The sequence below is a fragment of the Propithecus coquereli genome, unplaced genomic scaffold, assembly GCF_000956105.1.
Source record: "Propithecus coquereli isolate 6110/MARCELLA unplaced genomic scaffold, Pcoq_1.0 Scaffold211, whole genome shotgun sequence".
In the NCBI taxonomy this organism is placed as follows: domain Eukaryota; kingdom Metazoa; phylum Chordata; class Mammalia; order Primates; family Indriidae; genus Propithecus; species Propithecus coquereli.
Window position 1 is genome coordinate 2,089,099 of NW_012146190.1, and position 17,971 is coordinate 2,107,069.

A 17,971-nucleotide genomic window follows, 5' to 3' on the forward strand; every position below is an offset into this window, starting at 1 on the left:
ATTTCCAAATCTTTAATTCTACATAGCCAACTGTCTGCTGGACATTGTCACTAACATGCACCAAAATTAAAAATTAATCTCAACATTTTCCTCCATTTAAACAAGAATTTACTCCTCCTTACTTACTTATTTCTATCAACGGGATAGTAATTCTACCAGCCTTCCACTTGTGAAGCTTTGGTTTGACTTACCCACCCCTTACCCAACTCTCTGCCCACATCACTGTCATCTAATCATGTGGTAGCTTCTGCTTGCAAAATGTATCCTGCATCCAATCTTTCTATTTTTTTTTCATTTTTGCTGGTGCCAATTTAATTTAGGCTTACATTATCTATAATCTGAAATATTTATTCCAAAAATATTTTCCTAAACTCTATAATGGGCCATATCAGCCCATTAATTGCTTCATAAATTTTTCACAGTATCCTTTTATTTTCAAAAAGTCAAAATTCATTGTTTTTTATTTAATGTCATTTAGTGACTAGGGTGCAGATATGTAGTACTACGCAGTGTATGTAGTTCAAATGTCCATTTATTTATTCACAAGTGTATTTCTAAGTATCTACTATTAACCAGGCAAGATTCAAGAAAGTTTCTGTGCTCATGAAACTTACTTACATTTTAATGGCTATTTCTGGGTTTGAACCTTGGATCCAGCATTTTTAGATCTTAAACAAGTTGCAAATTACAAGTTTTCCAAGCTTCTGTTCCTTAAGCCATTAAAAAGAAAGACAGAAAGAAAGAAAAGGGCAGGGGGAGGAGGAGATACAATGTAAAACATGTAGGCTCTTGTAAGAAACAGAACTTAGTTGGTAGATCATGTGATTCATCCAATAAAGTTTAGCTACTTTTTTTCCTAAGCTGTATGTTTTATCCTTTTCTAGCTAGCTTTATTCACCTGCATCCCACATATTGGGGTTAATTTGTGTTTTGGCCCATCCTTTTTCCAATTTATTACATAAAGCACAAGCTACACATTTTTAACATTTGCTTTCTTTTTTCATTTTAAGAACTTGTGGAACTTGTAGCCATACTTTAAAATGAAGCAGAACATAAAGTATTAAAAGATTGTGAAGAAGACTCTCCACCTGGTAATAAAATTGAGAATAGTAATAAATATGAAAATAACTAGATTTAGCTTGCTTTTATAATTATGTAAACCAATCTCAACCATCATGTTTTCCTCCCCAAATTAGGAGAGTTTAAAAATGCAAAGAGTCTCTTCCCCCACTGCCCATTTATTAGAAAACTAAGAAAGAAGAGGTCTTATTCAGGTCTTTACTCCATTTGTGGTTCACATCCAATGGGCAAAAGACAGAAAGTTTCATTCCACCAATAATTTTCAAGCACCTATAAAGTACCAGGAGCTCTCTCAAACTCTAGGAAAATCCTGGCTCCTGTTCTTGTGGAGCTGACGTTCCAAGGTAGGAAGAGTGACTCCCATGCAGCTGCTGAGAGAGTGCTAGCTACCTGTATTCTATATGAATACAGTCGTCCATTGGTATCCTTAGAGGATTGGTTCGAGGACCTAACACAGATACCAAAATTCACAGATGCTCAAGTCCCTGATATAAAATGGTGTAGCATTTGCACACACTCCTGTATACTTTAAATCATCTTTAGATTATAATATCTAATACACTATAAATGCTATATAAGTAATTGTTATACTGTATTGTTTAGGGAATATTGACAAGAAAAAACTCTGTACATGTTCACTACAGATGCAACTTGTTTCCCAAATATTTTCAATTTGCAGTTGGTTGAACCCACAGATACAGAACCCATGGACACAGAGAGCCGACTGTATACTTAGAGCTACAGAGGATCTTGAAAGTAATCTAGACAATTCTCAACCAATTACAGAAATGTTTACACTAGAGCATCTTTACCAGAACCTTTCATTCAACCCTTTCTTGGATGCCTTCAGCAACAGGGAGCTCAGTACTTCACCTTTTCCATTTTTAGAAGGTTGAAACACTCAAAGTTGTTATATTTTTCTGGCTTTTCCAATATTTAAAGGCAGCTTTATATCTCTTTCTCAATTTTCACAACCGCATATGCCTAAACAGGGTTAAATGCACCTAATCTTTAAGTCTTTTCTAATGTAATGCTGTTATCGGTATTGCCAATGTTATTTCAAGATTCATAATTATTTAAAATATTCTCTATATATAGACTGACCAGCCCAGAATATAATGAACCATGACTTCCTATTTTGGTATAAGCAGTTTAGGATTGAAATAATCCTAAATGTCATGTTCACCCTACCTGGTTGTCTCATATTAAAGCTTTGCCTACTTTAGGATATTTCTTGTCATCAATACTCCATGGCTTCATGGCCTTACAGTTCAACCTGAGGGTGCTGATGTGTCAGAAAAGCAGGTAAGCAGGCAAGCCTAAGTGAAATTATATCAATTCTTGAGAATTTAAGACAGTGCTATGTGACTATCATTTAAATTAATCAAAATTTAACTATTGATTTAGAATATCCTTCAGTCCCAGAGCCAAAAGCAGAGTTTTAAGCTTATAGGAAACCAGATAGTTCCATAATCATTTAAATGAAATTACTGACACTGTGCTTCACGTAAACAAGGACATTATATTAATATATAATTATTATGCCACTTGAAATATGGCTATTTGCTGGCAGATAGGTTACAAAACCACTAGATTATATATAAATACTTAGTGACTTCTTAGAAAATGCTGACTTCTTTCATTTAGATTCTTAATATTTATTTTACATAAATGGGTTCCATTCAGTTGAAATAAATGTGACAGTTATTACAAACACTGAGAACTCAGCTTTTACAATTTTTAGAAAGGTCTAAAATGTCCCAAATCACCACATTATAAACTGATGATCAGCATTTATTTTACTCTAAAAGAGAAAATAAATATTTTGGCATCACCACGTATGTATAATATACCCATAATTTTGAAAGATGAAATAACAATTAAACCTTTATTTCTAATCAATATTGTTTTTAAAAAATGTTCAGAAGGGATTAAGAAATATGATCTGGGCAAACTTTGCATTATTGAACCCACAAAGCAAAGAGATATAAAATTTGTTAGGGGGGAAAAGTACTTTTTATATGTGTGTTGACTAGCTTTTTCCAGGATTATAGATATTGCAGCAGTAAAAAGAAATTTCAGAATTCAATAAATGTTTAGAAACTGAAGACTACATAAAAGTTAAAATACTTAAATTTTGAAATTCCTCTTTACTAAAGGAGAAATATTAAATAGAAATCTAAAATGATAACAGCAATAATTATATAATGTTTACAAAGACATTGGAATTTTCAATATTCCTGTGTCTCTGCTTGAAGTACATAAAATTAAAATGATATAGTCACAATTTGTTTCCTGAACTATTTTATATTCAGTAATTTTTAATGAAGCGACTAAATTAGGCATAACTTAGTACAGCTTTAATGTAGTTATGATGAATATATTTTAGTTGATTAAAAATGATAAAACCAGGGAGCCTTAAATATTATCTTAAAAGATTAACTACTGTGTCAATTACAAATCTAGGAGAAAGGTATTTATAAGGGAATAACTATTCTGAACAGTAACTTCCTTTTGTTCATTTCATTTAATTAATGACTCAATCAACTTTCGCTCTTAATACTAAAATTTTCCTAAATTACACATTGGCTTGCCAATAGAAGGGCATACAACAGGGTTACATCAATTTAACACTGGTGAAAAATCAGCAAGTAATCCCTTTTTTTATTTAAAAACTGCTCAGCAGTATACAGTGTTCTAATTAACTAAATAACTGCCAATGCTGCAATTGGCAATTATTCATATTACATGACATAACATGAATAAACACTAGTAAAAATCAAATTATTTGGGTACCTAAACGGCGATGAGGCCTGCTCTACCAACAGGTACATTAATAAGTAGATGTCTCAATGCTTTGAGACTGAGTAAATGAGGCAAATTTCTCCACCTCCCAATCTTTTAGGGTAAACAGTTAACCAAAGTATTTAAGAAGTTCCCTCCCTACTATAGGAACAGTTGCAAAGGAACAGTTTTGATATATGTATTAGATTTTTATCAAAGTACAAACAAATGGTCATCGATGACAATCTCACCTAAAGAATAGAAATAACTTTACCTACATTTAATCGCCAATCTCCTCTGAACAGGTAATTGTCTTCGGGGTAGCAATTAAAATTAAGTTTCTTCCTCCTAAAGCCCTGACCCTTCTAAGAACACTGTACAGTCACACTTTCTCGCCTCAGCCCTTTGCCTTGCATCACTAAGGTGGCCACACAGCCAATTTGGGCTGTTACCCTTCAGTCCAGTAGCCCATCGCCAGGGGGTTCTCCAGATGCTAATTAAAATCTATTTCCTTGACAAAAGAACACACACACACACACACACACACACACACACACACACACACACACACAAAAGATCCGGGCCTTTTTTTTTTTTTAAGATTGGGGGGCAGGGAGTATCTGAACGGCGTTTTCAAAGAAAGCGGAGGGCTACTTGCATGGGACTGCATTGTAGTTGTGTTAAAAGTGGTGGAAGTGGGTTTGCATTATTCAACCACTAAAACCAAAGCGACCTGCCCACAGAAACCCCTGCCAGACATGCGGAGTTTGCCGAAAAAGCAATGGGCAAAGCGCTGCCATAAATCCAAAACTAACTCTGCCGGGCCGCAGGCGTTGCGCGACAGGGACGGAACGTGGGGCCCGGGGAGCGCCCGCGTCTCCTGCCTCCGAAGGACCGGTCAGTGTCCCCTTCTCTGCTGGAGTCGGAAGTGAATGTCACCTGCACATCTGCCCGACTCTCTCCGTCGGTCCTTCTGCTCCGCCCGGTTCGGAAGGTCTCTAGTTCCCAGTCGCAGCCCCGGCCGCCCGCGACTCCCTTGTCCCTAACCCCGCCCCGCCCCCGGCCTCCAACCGCGTCGCCGCCCCGAGGTCCCAGCTTCTCCCGGCGCTGCCGGGCGCTGGTTGGCGGCGGGGCTGACAGGAGGCGGGGCCTGGAAGTCTCGGCCAAGCCCGCCCTCGCGTATAAGCCCCTTCTCAGCTCTCTCTCCATCTCTCTGCTCTTTCTCTCTCGCTGCTCCCTTCCTCCTGTAACTGAACAGTGAAAATTCACGTTGTGGATCCGTTAACAGGCACAGATGTCATGTGAAAACGCACATGCTCTGCCATCCACGCCGCCTTTCTTTCTTTTCTTTCTGTTTCCTTTTTCCCCCTTGCTCCTTCTCCCTCTTCTTTGTAACTAACAAAACCACCACCAACTCCTCCTCCTGCTGCTGCCCTTCCTCCTCCTCCTCAGTCCAAGTGATCACAAAAGAAATCTTCTGAGCCGGAGGCGGTGGCATTTTTAAAAAGCAAGCACATTGGAGAGAAAGAAAAAAGAAAAACAAAAGCAAAACAAAACGCAGGCACCAGCCAGCCAGAACATTTTTTTCACTCTTCCTGAAAACAAACAAACAAACAAACAAGCATCAAAACAGTCACCATCAACAACACCAAACTGTTAACATAGCGGCGGCGGCGAACGTCACCCTGCGGCCACGGCGTCTGCCTAAAGGGATGGTTTTCTCGGCAGAGCAGCTCTTCACCGACCACCTTCGTCACTCGTGCTGAGCGGGATTTTTGGACTCTCCGGGATTCGGGCTGGGAGCAGCTTCATGACTACGCGGAGCGGGGGAGCGGCCACACCATGCGAGGTAAGCGAGCCGCGGGCACCGAGGCTCCCCGGGTCCGGCCAACTCCAGCCAGATGGGGAGCTGGGGGAGGGGAGGCACTCAGCCGAAGGGGAAGGAGGTTGGCCGGGCGCACTCCGCGCTCGCGGGTGGGGCTGCAAATGGCCTGGGAGTAGAAAGTTGTGGGGAAGGTGTTGATGCCTCTCAGGAGTTCTGGAGGGACGCGGGAGGGCGCTTTTTGGAGAGGGGAGAGAGGCTAGTTGGTAACCACTAGTCCTTGAGTTGCACTGACTCCTTTTTGCGTGTCTCTTTCGGGTGCTGAAACTGACTCGGGATGGAGAAAGAGCTGGGAGAGGATTGCCTCTGGGCAGAAGCAGCTGAAAGCGCGCAGTGGCCGGCCGGGGTTGGGCGCGCAAGGCGCACCGACGAGCGACGGGGTGGACCCTCGCGGGCACACACTCCCTAGGTTACGAGGTCCATTAGCCTCCCGGTTAACAGGCACGTCCCTTTGCGAGAGTGGTAGACAGAGGGGCGGTGTCGTGGAGGGGGACGCAGCTCAGGGGACCGTCCTTCTCACGCGTCTTCGCGCCGGCGCTGCGCCCTGGCAGGGTCCGCGTGCCCAAGCCCGCGCGGCCCAGGGACAAGCGCGACCCCGAAAAAGTTGCACAGAGAAAGTTCGGGAGACGACAGGAGCCCACGCTACCTGTGGCTGGGGTGCTAAGGGCTCCGGCTCTTTTGTCAGATAAAGGGCTATTGCGAAAGGAGGTGCTGGGTGCGCCCTCAGGCCAGGACCCTCGCCACTGCACCCGCGGTGCGCCAGGGACAAGAGTGGTACACCCGCTCTGGGTGCACTCTGGGCCGCCGGAAGCAGCTTGTTGATAGGCTTTGGGAAGTCACTTTGTCCGTCTCCTCTCCTGCAGTGCTGGGGACCTCTAGGTTTCCTGGGCTCTGTGCCCGCCCGCAACTTCACTTTTACTGAAGAAACCAGTAGATGCCCGCCTGAAATGAGATTCTGTGCAAGCCTCTGGGCGCCTACTCCCACCCTCGGTCTCTCTTCCTTGCCACTCTGTGAGGTTCTTTGGAGCTCTTCTCTAACCTTGGCAAGTCCGGCACGCACCTCCCTGTCCTAACAACAAAAAGTTGGAAATGGCCAGCTCCGGACTTTCCTGCATTCTGGACCCCTTGGAAGAGTTGGGCTGCAATCACTCCTCTCCTTCCGTAGAGCTGTGCTCCTCTCTCACCCACTTCCCCCTGTGCCTCTCCTGCCCGGGAGACAGCCGGCCTCACCTCCAACCCCGACCGCACACAGTGAGCCAGAAGCCCGGACTCAAAGGCAAAGACTGGGTTAGCTGGCTGGACGCTGGAATATAGTAGAGAATGAGGAAGAGGAACGGAGAAAAGCTGTCCGTGGGTTGGGGGCCGGGGGTGACTGTAGCTAAGAAACAAGGACGTCCTGGTGGGACTTTCTTGATTGACCGCGCACTTGGAGTGGGAGCGCACTGGGAATGGGACACCGTGTGTGCGCGCTAGCTCCAGCCGGGGTTGGGGGTTGGATTCATACTCCACAGTTCCAATAATTTCAAGAAACTATATTTGAGCAATTGGCGAGTACAGAGCCTTTACTTAGTAATAAGAGACGCCCAGTCTTTGTTTTTCTATTTCTGTCCCATCTCACCACCCCACCCACTCTCCTTTCGGTTTCCCCTGCTCTGGACTGGGGTTACCAATTTGTCCTTCCTCCTTTTTCTCCCTTTCTAACATTCTCCTTATGGCTGGGTTCATACTTTGTAAAGGTCCGAAACCAGGAACCATCTCAGCTCGGACCCGGCACTAGGACCTAGGGCATAAAAGCCTCTCACTCTCTCCTTACGTGTAGAATGAAGAGTAGCACCTAGCCGGAGTGGGTTGGAGATTGATCGTGCTGCTCCTGAAGGTGCAGTTTGCAGATGATTCTCCGGGTTAGCCACCTCGGAGCTTCAAAAACTCCAGGAGCTTGAAGGATTAAAAGCCAAGCGCTGGTCCCCATGCTCACCTTGAGAAAGCCAGTGTAACCCCACACCCTGTCCCAGAGGGCTCCAGCCTTGCCAGGCTGCCCTTGACCGCTTACAACTTCTAACTTGAGACTCTAGCTCTCAGGCGGCCTGGGGGGAGCGCACTGGAGAAAAAGTAAGCTTAAAAGGTGGCCAGGTCTCTCTCTCGCCCTGCCTGGCTCGCCTTTCCTGCCCACTTACTGGCTCTTCTTATCGCCCCTTCGCATTTCCGACGGACAATGTCCTCCCGTACCATCAGGGGCTGTTCATTAAGGATGGAATTAAGAAAAGATCCAGGCTATTCAGACGTCTTGTGGGAGTTGGAGTTGAACTTGAGTGTGAACTTGAGAAGTGAAAGCGGGGAACAAATCAGCTTTCCCTTGTGCAGGGCTCCTAAGCAGCCTTTATTGGGAGAAGGGGCGGGTTATGAACTGGGTTTGAGAGTGGGCCCATTCCATACCCGACCCCCCTCATCCCGCCCCACACACACAATTCCCATCCCCAGGTGGTCCCAGTCAGTGCCTAGGCTCCACAGTTTGCAGCTGGCAACTGTCCTGGGGGGCACTTTGCGCTATGCAAACGTGGTCCAGGATTGAGTGGTCTCCCTGGGGCCAATCCAGCAAACCTATCCCTACCCCTACTCCGCCCCCGTCTACTGTATTTAAGAGACTTTATCCCCAGGGAAGCTCTGGGCTAAGAAAGGGGTTAGGAGGCTCTGATCTCTGAGGTCCTCGTCCTGCCCCACAGCTGAACTGAGGCCAGGACACAGCCTCGGCTTACTGTGGCTTGGGGCGGAGGAGCTTTTATTTGGTGGTGCACAAAGCATTTCACCCTTTGTGAGAGGGTCCACAGGAGTTCTAGAGATGCTTCTCCCTAGATTGCATTATTGAAAGGAGTAACTTCTGCAGGCTGAAGGGAGGACTTTTAATTGGGCCCATCAATAGGTAAGAAAGGAGTGAGCCTAGGTGTAGGTTTCAAGGCTCCCTCCTGAAAGATCTGTCAGCTGTTTATTACACAGGGACACCAAAATGGTTGGATTTTTCACTCCTGCCTCCGCAGAAAACACTGCTTCCCAAAACAGGGGCACAGATGTTGTGGCAATCAATAAGTGATTGTCGCTAGGGCAGATTAGAAATCTGGTTTTATGCTTGCTATAAACAAGGATGGGGCTTGGTTTTTCTTAAGTCCAGTTTTTATCTATTATTTACAGGTAGTTAATTTTTATTAATTACTAAACTTTAGAAAAGAGGCAGCTTGCTCTCAGGGGTATGGCAACCTGTCAGAAGTATGGGGCTCTGAATGTCCTGCTGGCAGGGCCTTTAGATTTCCTAAACGAGTTCTCGCTCTTAATTTCCTCCACAAGTTCCAATTAAATATTTCTAACCAACATTCCACCTCCCACAATTAAAAAACATTGCTGGAAGGACATCTCTGTTTGTAGTCCATTAATAATTGCTCATTAAGTAATCGTCAGTAAGCTGTCTTTATTCCAAGACAAGTAATCATTCAAACAGTTTCAAGAAAAATTCTGAAGCTATACTTCAAGTATTATTGAAAAAAATACGTAGCCAGAAACATAAAATATTTTCTTAGATGATTGCATCTAGTTACTCCCTCCCCCAACATCATTGGTGAATTTGTAACCAGTATTGTGACACAGAAGTGCTTAACATACTGGGCTTCTAGAGTAGGCATTAGTACCACAAGGCTTTTGCTTTTCTGTATTTTCAGAAAATCAGTAATTGGGAAAACAAGATGGAAACATAAAGGAAAAAATTTTGAGTGGCAGGCCTTGTAAACATAGGAGATAAAGATTAAAACTCCTTTGTTGGCATTCATTTGAAATTTAGAAGTCCTTGGATTTTCTACCAACAACAATTTAGCTTTCACTGTTTAGAGGATCCTTAAAAGATGTTTTTTGCATCATTATTAAAGTGGTTTTATGTCATAGTTTAACATAAATAACACATTATTTTATACTCTCAACCATACACAAATGTTAACATTTACTTATTTTGGTAACAATGTGATAAATACTAAACTATTAACAGCCTTAAAAGCAACTATTTAGGTGTGTATTTCCATAGATTATATTTTAAGTTTAAGCATTTCCACATCACGAAACCTAATTTTACAGCAACAAAGATTTTATAGCACCAAGAAAATATAAAGTTTCAAGGTTGGTCTTCAAGGAAATGACATTTGAACCTTCTAATAATGCCTATTTTTTTCCTACATGTAGCATATACACAATTGTCACCAGGATTTTAAAATTATTTAACACAGGAAGTTTTTCTACATAAAAAGACAAGTAACTCATTTTTTTTAGCTATGACTTCACATTTTATAAACCTGTGTTCACCTTTTAGGAAAATAAGATGGCCCATACAGTTTTTATACTATAAAATAATAGTTCTAAGAAATAAAAGTGTGAATCGTAGCACATTAACTAGATTTTTTTTCACTGCAATGAATAATATGCCTCTAATTTAAAGTACATATTATAGCATTCAATTAATAGAGCTTAATTTTATTCTAGTAAATTATTAAGTTAAACAATCCTATAGACATAGGTCTGCTGAGATTCTGCAAATTTATAAATAAAGTGAGGCTTAAAATTGTGAACAATAACATCAGTGCCACTGTGCATTGGTGAAATCTAAGCCTTACAGGTAAACGTATTAGGAAATAAGAGAATTAATGCCAAAGTGAAGACTGTCAAATTCTGGCCAAACTGAAACAAATAAAGGTTCACAAGCACGTATGTTGTGAGTGCAGAAGTTATTAATGATTGCGGTGACTTAAAATATACATTTTTATCATTCTAGTAATACAAAGAGAATTTCTCAAAACTAAACCATTTGTATGTTTATTCCACAAAGACTATAAAAGTAAAGATTTTAATTATATTGGTATTAATTTAATTGACATTAACAAAACATTTTATTGTGATGTTAAAATACATAGAAAAGTAAATAATAGAAATGGAAATTGTGCTTAATAATGAATGTAGGTTTTTTATTCTAGCTGTAGCTCTGCTATTCCATCTATTCTTATTGAAAAGATAAAAATTAAGCAGACTAATGAAATAAGTCTTTTGTGATGTAATGAATGATGACCTTTGATAAAATAAGCACTCTACACAAAAAGTATTATTCCTGTAATTTTGTAATCATCTTTCAATTACAGCTTTTTGCAAATATTTATCTTACTTTGAATAGAATCTCTGACTTAACAGAATCCCTAGCAGATAATAGCAGTCTTTGGAGGCGTCTGTTGATACACACTGATACGCAATATGTATATGTATGTTCCTATAACCACCCACTCAGACAAGAAGAATGAATATTTGAGAGAGAAAATCATTCTTATCTTTGCTTTCACAATCCAGACTTCCAAATTCAAACATATTTAGAGAAACAGAAGCAACTTTTCAAAGCATTCAAAGGGAAGATATGAATACACGTGGTACTAGAGCCGCATAAAAAAGAAACTGTTAATAGCATCTATTTATAAATAATCTACACAAAACTCCATTATACTACCTAATGATAATTAGAGGGAAAGGGAATCAAAGAATTCAGGACTGCCAAATAAATAAAATATTCCCTCTCAAATTAAGCAACAAATTCATAGATAACAAGGCTTATGCCATGAATTTGAAGGATGTCTCCTTTGTAGCACAAGACAAAGGGAGCATAGAGGAATAAATATTGATTGAACTAATCATCTGATGAATAGAAATGAGATTTACCAGTGCACCAATATAATAGGCTATGTTAACTAGTTCTTTCATAGCGCATATGCTGCCCTTTCAACCCCTGACCCCATCCATTCAATTCTTAATGAGGGAAACCACAGGTGTTATAACGGCATTTAGAGTGAATCGAGCTCCGTATAATAACCATGTGGTTAACTAATGGCATTGGGGGTGGATGCTTATGAAAGGAAATATTGTGATCATAGTATCATAAAATTATTGCACATTTCAAACCACTTAGAATTTTGGCTTGCTCAAGTAACCTTTAAAACATATCTACGTGGCCATTAATATTTCAAGTTCCAGATTTGTGGCTCTGTAATAAGTGCAATTTTATTAGTGCTCATCCAAGGAGCCGAAACCGTTATTCAATATATATTGTTGTACACCATGTACAGTAAACATTTAAAACATTTAAAGACAACACTTAGAAAGTATAGTACTTTATACTTAGTATAGCATGCATTCTACTTGGTTAGTAGTTATTTTATAAATACAGGAAATAGATTATAAATTTTTGATAATAATTAGATGATAAATTTTGTTTTAAAATCGAATTAGGATGTTCTTGACATAGACCTGTTCTTACAAAGGCCAAAATATGAGGCTAAACCCATATTTCAAAATATGCTCTTATAAAACAGCAAAAGGAATTTGCTTTGACTTAAGCATGTTCACCTTTGCATCATAAATATTTTATTAACTGGCTGTGTATGCTGACTTTGTAAATGACATTATTAGAATGGACATCCATTAATGTCATTTTTTGTGTGATTAGTTATCACATTATATGGCCCTGGGTTACATTTCTCTAATTTAGGGGAATCACAGACATCAGCAAAGAAAAAGAAAATTAATCTGGTTGTTTGCTAAATTATACTTTTGTTACTAGCCTTCTTATTACTTTGTGCTCATATAAGCCAAATATCCTGGCACTATGGGACATAGGAAAGATTTGGGTTGCTTAAAGAAAACCACTACATAGATTTTAACTCACAGGAAAACATTTTTCAATAAATATTGCAATAAGTTGATTTTAAATTATCTATTTTATAAAATTTTCATACAATTGCCCAATAAAGCATCCTTCTTTTAAAGACTATTGCCCCATTACCTGATTTTCATTAGATAATGTTCTAATCATGTGACAACAGTCCATATACAATATTTAAATATTGAATTAGAAGTACAAATGGTATCCTCTGAATTTAGGCACAAAATGACCTTAAAAAAGAAAAGCAAAAGCTTTTTAAAAGGCCTTGGCATTTATAACTAGAACTTGGCATGAAATAAATTAGTATTATTAGCTGCCAAAAAAAAGTAGACTCTTATTTTATTTTAATTTTCTGATCATCTTTGTTTTGTTTTATTTTTGATATTTTCAAGTACAAATTTCTCTCCTCATTTGAAATCAACTAAACTTGATTCTCTTCTGCTCTGAAAACTTTGTTAAACTTACTGATCCCCTCATTTCTAGGAGCCCAAATGAAGGTACACTCTCAAGAACGAGAATGAGATCATAAATGTTTCAGTTGAAATTTTCAGAGGGATCAGCTCAAAAATTTCATCTTTTATAGCCACATATACACTAATAGAAAAGTATATGACTCACGCATTCATTTATTCAAGATTTATTGAGTGTCCACCTAAAAGTAAGGTACAGGACTGGCCCCTGAGGATGCTAAAGTGGGTTAAGCAGTCAACTGGTGGAGGCAAAGCTGTGATCAAAGTGAGAGCAGAACAGAACACAGCAAGGACGCTATTAGACATTCAGAATAGCTCTCACAGGGGAAGTGATGTTCGAGATGGACCTCTAAAGACGTGTAGAAGTCCCTCTTTTGGCTAACTTCATCATAAATAAGGTCTATTAAATTATTGTCAGTCGTACTCCCCGGTTGCCTTATATGGTTGGTACTACATGAAATTGAGTTTAAGGCACAACTGTCCAGAAAAGAACATAACCTAATGTAGCACAAGTATTGTATTGTTCTCTCTCTTGTATAGTATTGTTCTCAGATAAAACTTTTACTAGTAAAATTATTCTCAAGTGACAATTAAAAAGTAAATTCTAAGGTAATTCTTAAAATTACAAAAAGAAAATAAATGAAGAAGGCAAATACTGTAAGAATGAAAGCATAACTTCTTAAAAAAAATAACTATCACTAAGAAAAAAATGTGAAAATACTTTGCAATATTCTTATGCATTGTTTTTATAAGGAAAATTCTTTTTTTTAATGTAAGGAAATGCTGATATATATTGAGTTTCATTTTCTTTAATGTTTAAGCTATTATCTGAAAGTAGCAATACATGCTGTAGAGAGTATCTTAGATTATTAGATATCGGGGAGAATGCAATCCATTGAAGTAATAGAGTTTGTAGGCAGTATCTGAAGCCACAGTGATATTCTTCAAACTCTTCCATTCCAAGAACGTGGATATGATACTGTACTCTGAAAATCACCTTATAAAATCAACACATAATGGTCTTGCTGACTTTTGAGCTATTCTCTTTCTTGAGCATATTTAAAGAAGGAAAATTATGAAGACTCTTAGGAGTAAAAATCTGGATGTGAGAGGTAAATATTGGCCCCGTCCATCCCAGCACTATCGGTGGGGGAATCCCTGATCAGGCTGAAAAGAGTGTCCACGACAGCTCACAGCGAAAGCTGCTCTTTCTGAGATGATAATTTGTCATTTGCTTTTAGCTGCAAGAGAAAAAATGTAGGCTCTTATTTTATTTCAATTTTCTGACCAGCTTTGTTTTGGTATTTTCAAGTACAAATTTCTCTCCTTATTTGAAATCAAATAAACTTGATTCTCTTCTGTTCTGAAAACTTTGTTAAACTGACTAATCAACTCATTTCTAGGAGCCCAAATTAAGATATACTCTCAAGACCAAGAGTTCTTATATAGATCTTATATATTAGCTCTCGTGAGCTCAGTTTTAACGTGGGTCCTCATACTAATGCTAATCCACTCTGAAATACTAGCGAGATCAAGTTTCTGAACCTACAAAGCTGGAAAACAGACTGGGCTGGGGAGAATTCACATAAGTAAATGCCACCATTTGAAACTTCCAGGCAGCCAAATTGTCACTCTTAGCCATAGCCCTCTGCATTAGCATGAATCTCATCTTATAATTTCTATATAGTGAGCAAGACCACAGAGTCATAATTTCTCAGTTCTGAAAAATGGATAATTTTGTAAATGCTGATTATTAATTAGAATTTATTAGACTAAGGAATTGTACTCTTCTGTTGTAACAATAACCAAATAATATAATGGCTATGATACATGATCTCTTTATTTCCTGATACTGGAAGAATTCAAGATGTGGATGAATGAAATCATTTCTTGAGGCTTTTCTGAAAAGGTGAAAGGTTGGAAGGCCCCTCCAACTTTTAGTAGCATTGATTGAACAGTTATTTAATAAGACAACCGGCTTTCTGGACACTCCCTCCCCTACACCTTACTGCAGTTTCTCTCCGGTTCTCCTATGTTATGTGTCAGTGGACACATACAACTATTTCATGTTATGCCTGGGCCAGTATACTATTCTGGGTGGTAAATGTAGACTGAACCTTTGGAGAGCAGTGGTTTTACTTGAAGTGGTCTATGTAATGTAAGTCTAGATTTTTTACTCTAGCTCTTATGGAAATATGTCTAGTACTTAGTAAATAGTAAATCACTATTTTAATCTTTCCATTAAAAAGGCTATTTAAAGACAATCTTATTCAATAAAATCAAAATGTGTTGTCTGTAATTAACTCTAAGAATATGAAATTCAGTCATACTATTTTTATTTGCCTAAAGAGTTTAATGAAAATAAGTGAAACTAATTATTTGACAAAGTACATTTAAAATGTTTCATCTCACCTGTCCAAGGCATAGATCACAAAAGTGTTTCATATGGATTTTGTAATTCCACATTAGCATGAAAATTCATATGCCAAATTTCCCAAGTACAAAGTTCATTATATAGCTTGAGCCAGAATGAACACTCAAATCATATTTTATCATCCAACAGCTGTTGGCTTCTGGATTCCAGAATCAAACAATAACACACAAGTTTAAGGACCTTAGACATGTTAAGTTTCTAATGAATAATTGGCTATCATAATAATTGTCAGGTCAAATAATACAATTATTACATAGAATATTTCCTGATAACTTGCACTTAACTTGTGCCTGACACATGCAAAGGATTTAAACACTTTTAAAGAAAGGAGAAGAAACCTTGTTCCAAATTTCCACAGTTGTTGAATATGAGCAAATGCTATACAGTCTGGTACAATAGAGGAACATTTGTTCAGGAAAAACATCATATCATTAAGGTACAATGCTTCTTGGCAATAATTGGTTTTTTACAAAAATAAAATATGTTAAATAAAGTATTTAGAAATTTTTAGGACCCTAATCTATTAATCGGTTTGCTCCAAAAGTAAATTTAAAACTAACACTCCAATATTCTGAGGCTTTTTTCCATTTTAAATGCTGACTACTTTTTGTTAATAATAGGTTTAATTCTAAACACTTTTATCCTTGCATTTATATTTTCATTCTTGTGATTTAAAAAATGTTAAGTAGCAAAGGAACAGTGCTTTGGAGTAAATCTTTCCAAGGACAATACAGAAATATCACTAAGAAGAATACTAGTAAGGTAGCATTGGTGTGGTTTGGTTTTGTTTACTAATATTACTAAAGATCAGTTCTGGCGGCCATTCATATCAGAATAAATTAAAATTTATGTGACTGGTTTTAGAAAATTTTCTTTTGTAATGAAATAAATTGATTCTGAATTTCTTTCCACTAACATTTCATTGTATCCTTATTTTCATTAATGATTTTTAAAATATTATCTACCATAGTTGATTTGAGTATTGATTTAGAGTCAAAGGTAGAGCTTTTTTTCCCCCATAATACAATGCTTAAAACGTAAAGGAAATATATGACAAAGTTGTAAGTGACACCTCCAATAGTGGATCGGGTTTAAATATGGTCCAACAAATCTTGATTATTGAGCACTTACAATGTCTAAGAACTATGCTCTCCAAGATAACAGTCTCAAGCACAACAAACTGGTTTTCTTATAAAAGTCCTAAAGAATTCCTTAAATTATATTGGTTACCTTTGAATTTCTCAAATGTCTCTTTCTTTTTCTTAAAGGAGAAAAATAGATGACTCGTCCATAATTATTTGTTAAAGAAATTGATGCTAGAATTTAACTGGAAACAAGGGCTTCTGACTCCAAGTCCGGTTCTATTTTCATTAACCTATGCTCTCTCTTAGGCCGTACTATTTTTTGCCACCCCTGTACCCACAGTAGACATCAACCATAGCATTAATACTTCCTAAGTCCTGATGCAAACTTCACTACCATTTGGCCGGTGTTGGCCCTTAAGATAAAAACTTTTACCAAAGCACTCATCAGTGTTTTGACCATAGAAAGAATAGAGAAAAATATAGTAAAACTATTAATTTAGTTATAAGATCCCCTTGGGAAAACCATAGTTCTCCACAGCGTTCACTCCCCAAAAAATGATAATGGCACTTACTGATCTCAGCAAAAATTAAAATAAATATTATGGAAAAATCTACAGATTCTGAGTAGGAACTATCCAGTCAAAATAATAACAAATTCTAAGTATAAATAATAAAGTCTTTTCTTACCATAATTATTCCCTCAAAGATTCCAAAAATTTAATTTCATAAACTTATATATATATATATCTTTTTATATGGATTTCAAATTTTTGGTAAAATCATTTATTTATAGATTTTCCCCCCCACTAAGAATCTGCATCTCCTTTAAGGAAGCAATTTATGGGAAATAGCTATAAAGACTGTTGATGACTAAATACAAAATTCTTCTTCATTCATTCCACGAACGCGCACATTTACTTTGTGATGTGAATGCACTCATTTGACACTCAGCTTGTCAGTTCTCTCCTCTAGCTTTTATGTCTATCAAGAGTCAGGTTATCTATCTTCGGCCATAAGCCTTTCAAGAAAAAAAAAATGTTTTCAATAGCCTGGCATACCACCATTTATCCACCTGAGTTTAATTAATTTTGTCTGATTGACTGGGATTGAAGCTCTCCTCAACACACTATTTATATCAAAGGCCTATTATTCTTCTATGTTTTGTACAAGCACAAGGTATTTTCTTAAGGAAAGAACCTTGACAACATTAAGAAGATGCCATGTCTAATTGTGCCCAGCAATATAAAGTAAAAAACCAATTAAATTTGACATTAACTCTAAAGAAATGCAGAGTTACGCTCCTCCTTAACAATATTGCAATTTAATTTGTTTTGCATTTGGCTGAAACATAATATTCCTTACATTGAGCTATCATTTATATGGTTAATTTCAATGCTTTCAAATTAAGTCCATTTGCATTTCTTTAAAAGTCTAATTATTAGTCCACTGTTATTGGTTTTTCAGGTCTCTTCAGTTTAAACTGTACTGTACAAAACATAGCTTGAATCA

At 38.2% G+C, this 17,971-nt stretch overlaps 1 protein-coding gene across 1 annotated transcript in view; it reads left to right on the forward strand.

Moving 5' to 3' along the window:
• Window positions 1-5,116: 5,116 nt before the first annotated feature.
• RORB (RAR-related orphan receptor B) overlaps window positions 5,117-17,971 on the forward strand; it is a 179,995-nt gene continuing 167,140 nt past the window's right edge. Inside the window, exon 1 of the mRNA XM_012644423.1 lies at window positions 5,117-5,713. Within this exon, the coding sequence (XP_012499877.1) occupies window positions 5,707-5,713 (7 nt within the window). The 5' untranslated portion in view covers window positions 5,117-5,706. The remainder of the gene's footprint in view (window positions 5,714-17,971) is intronic.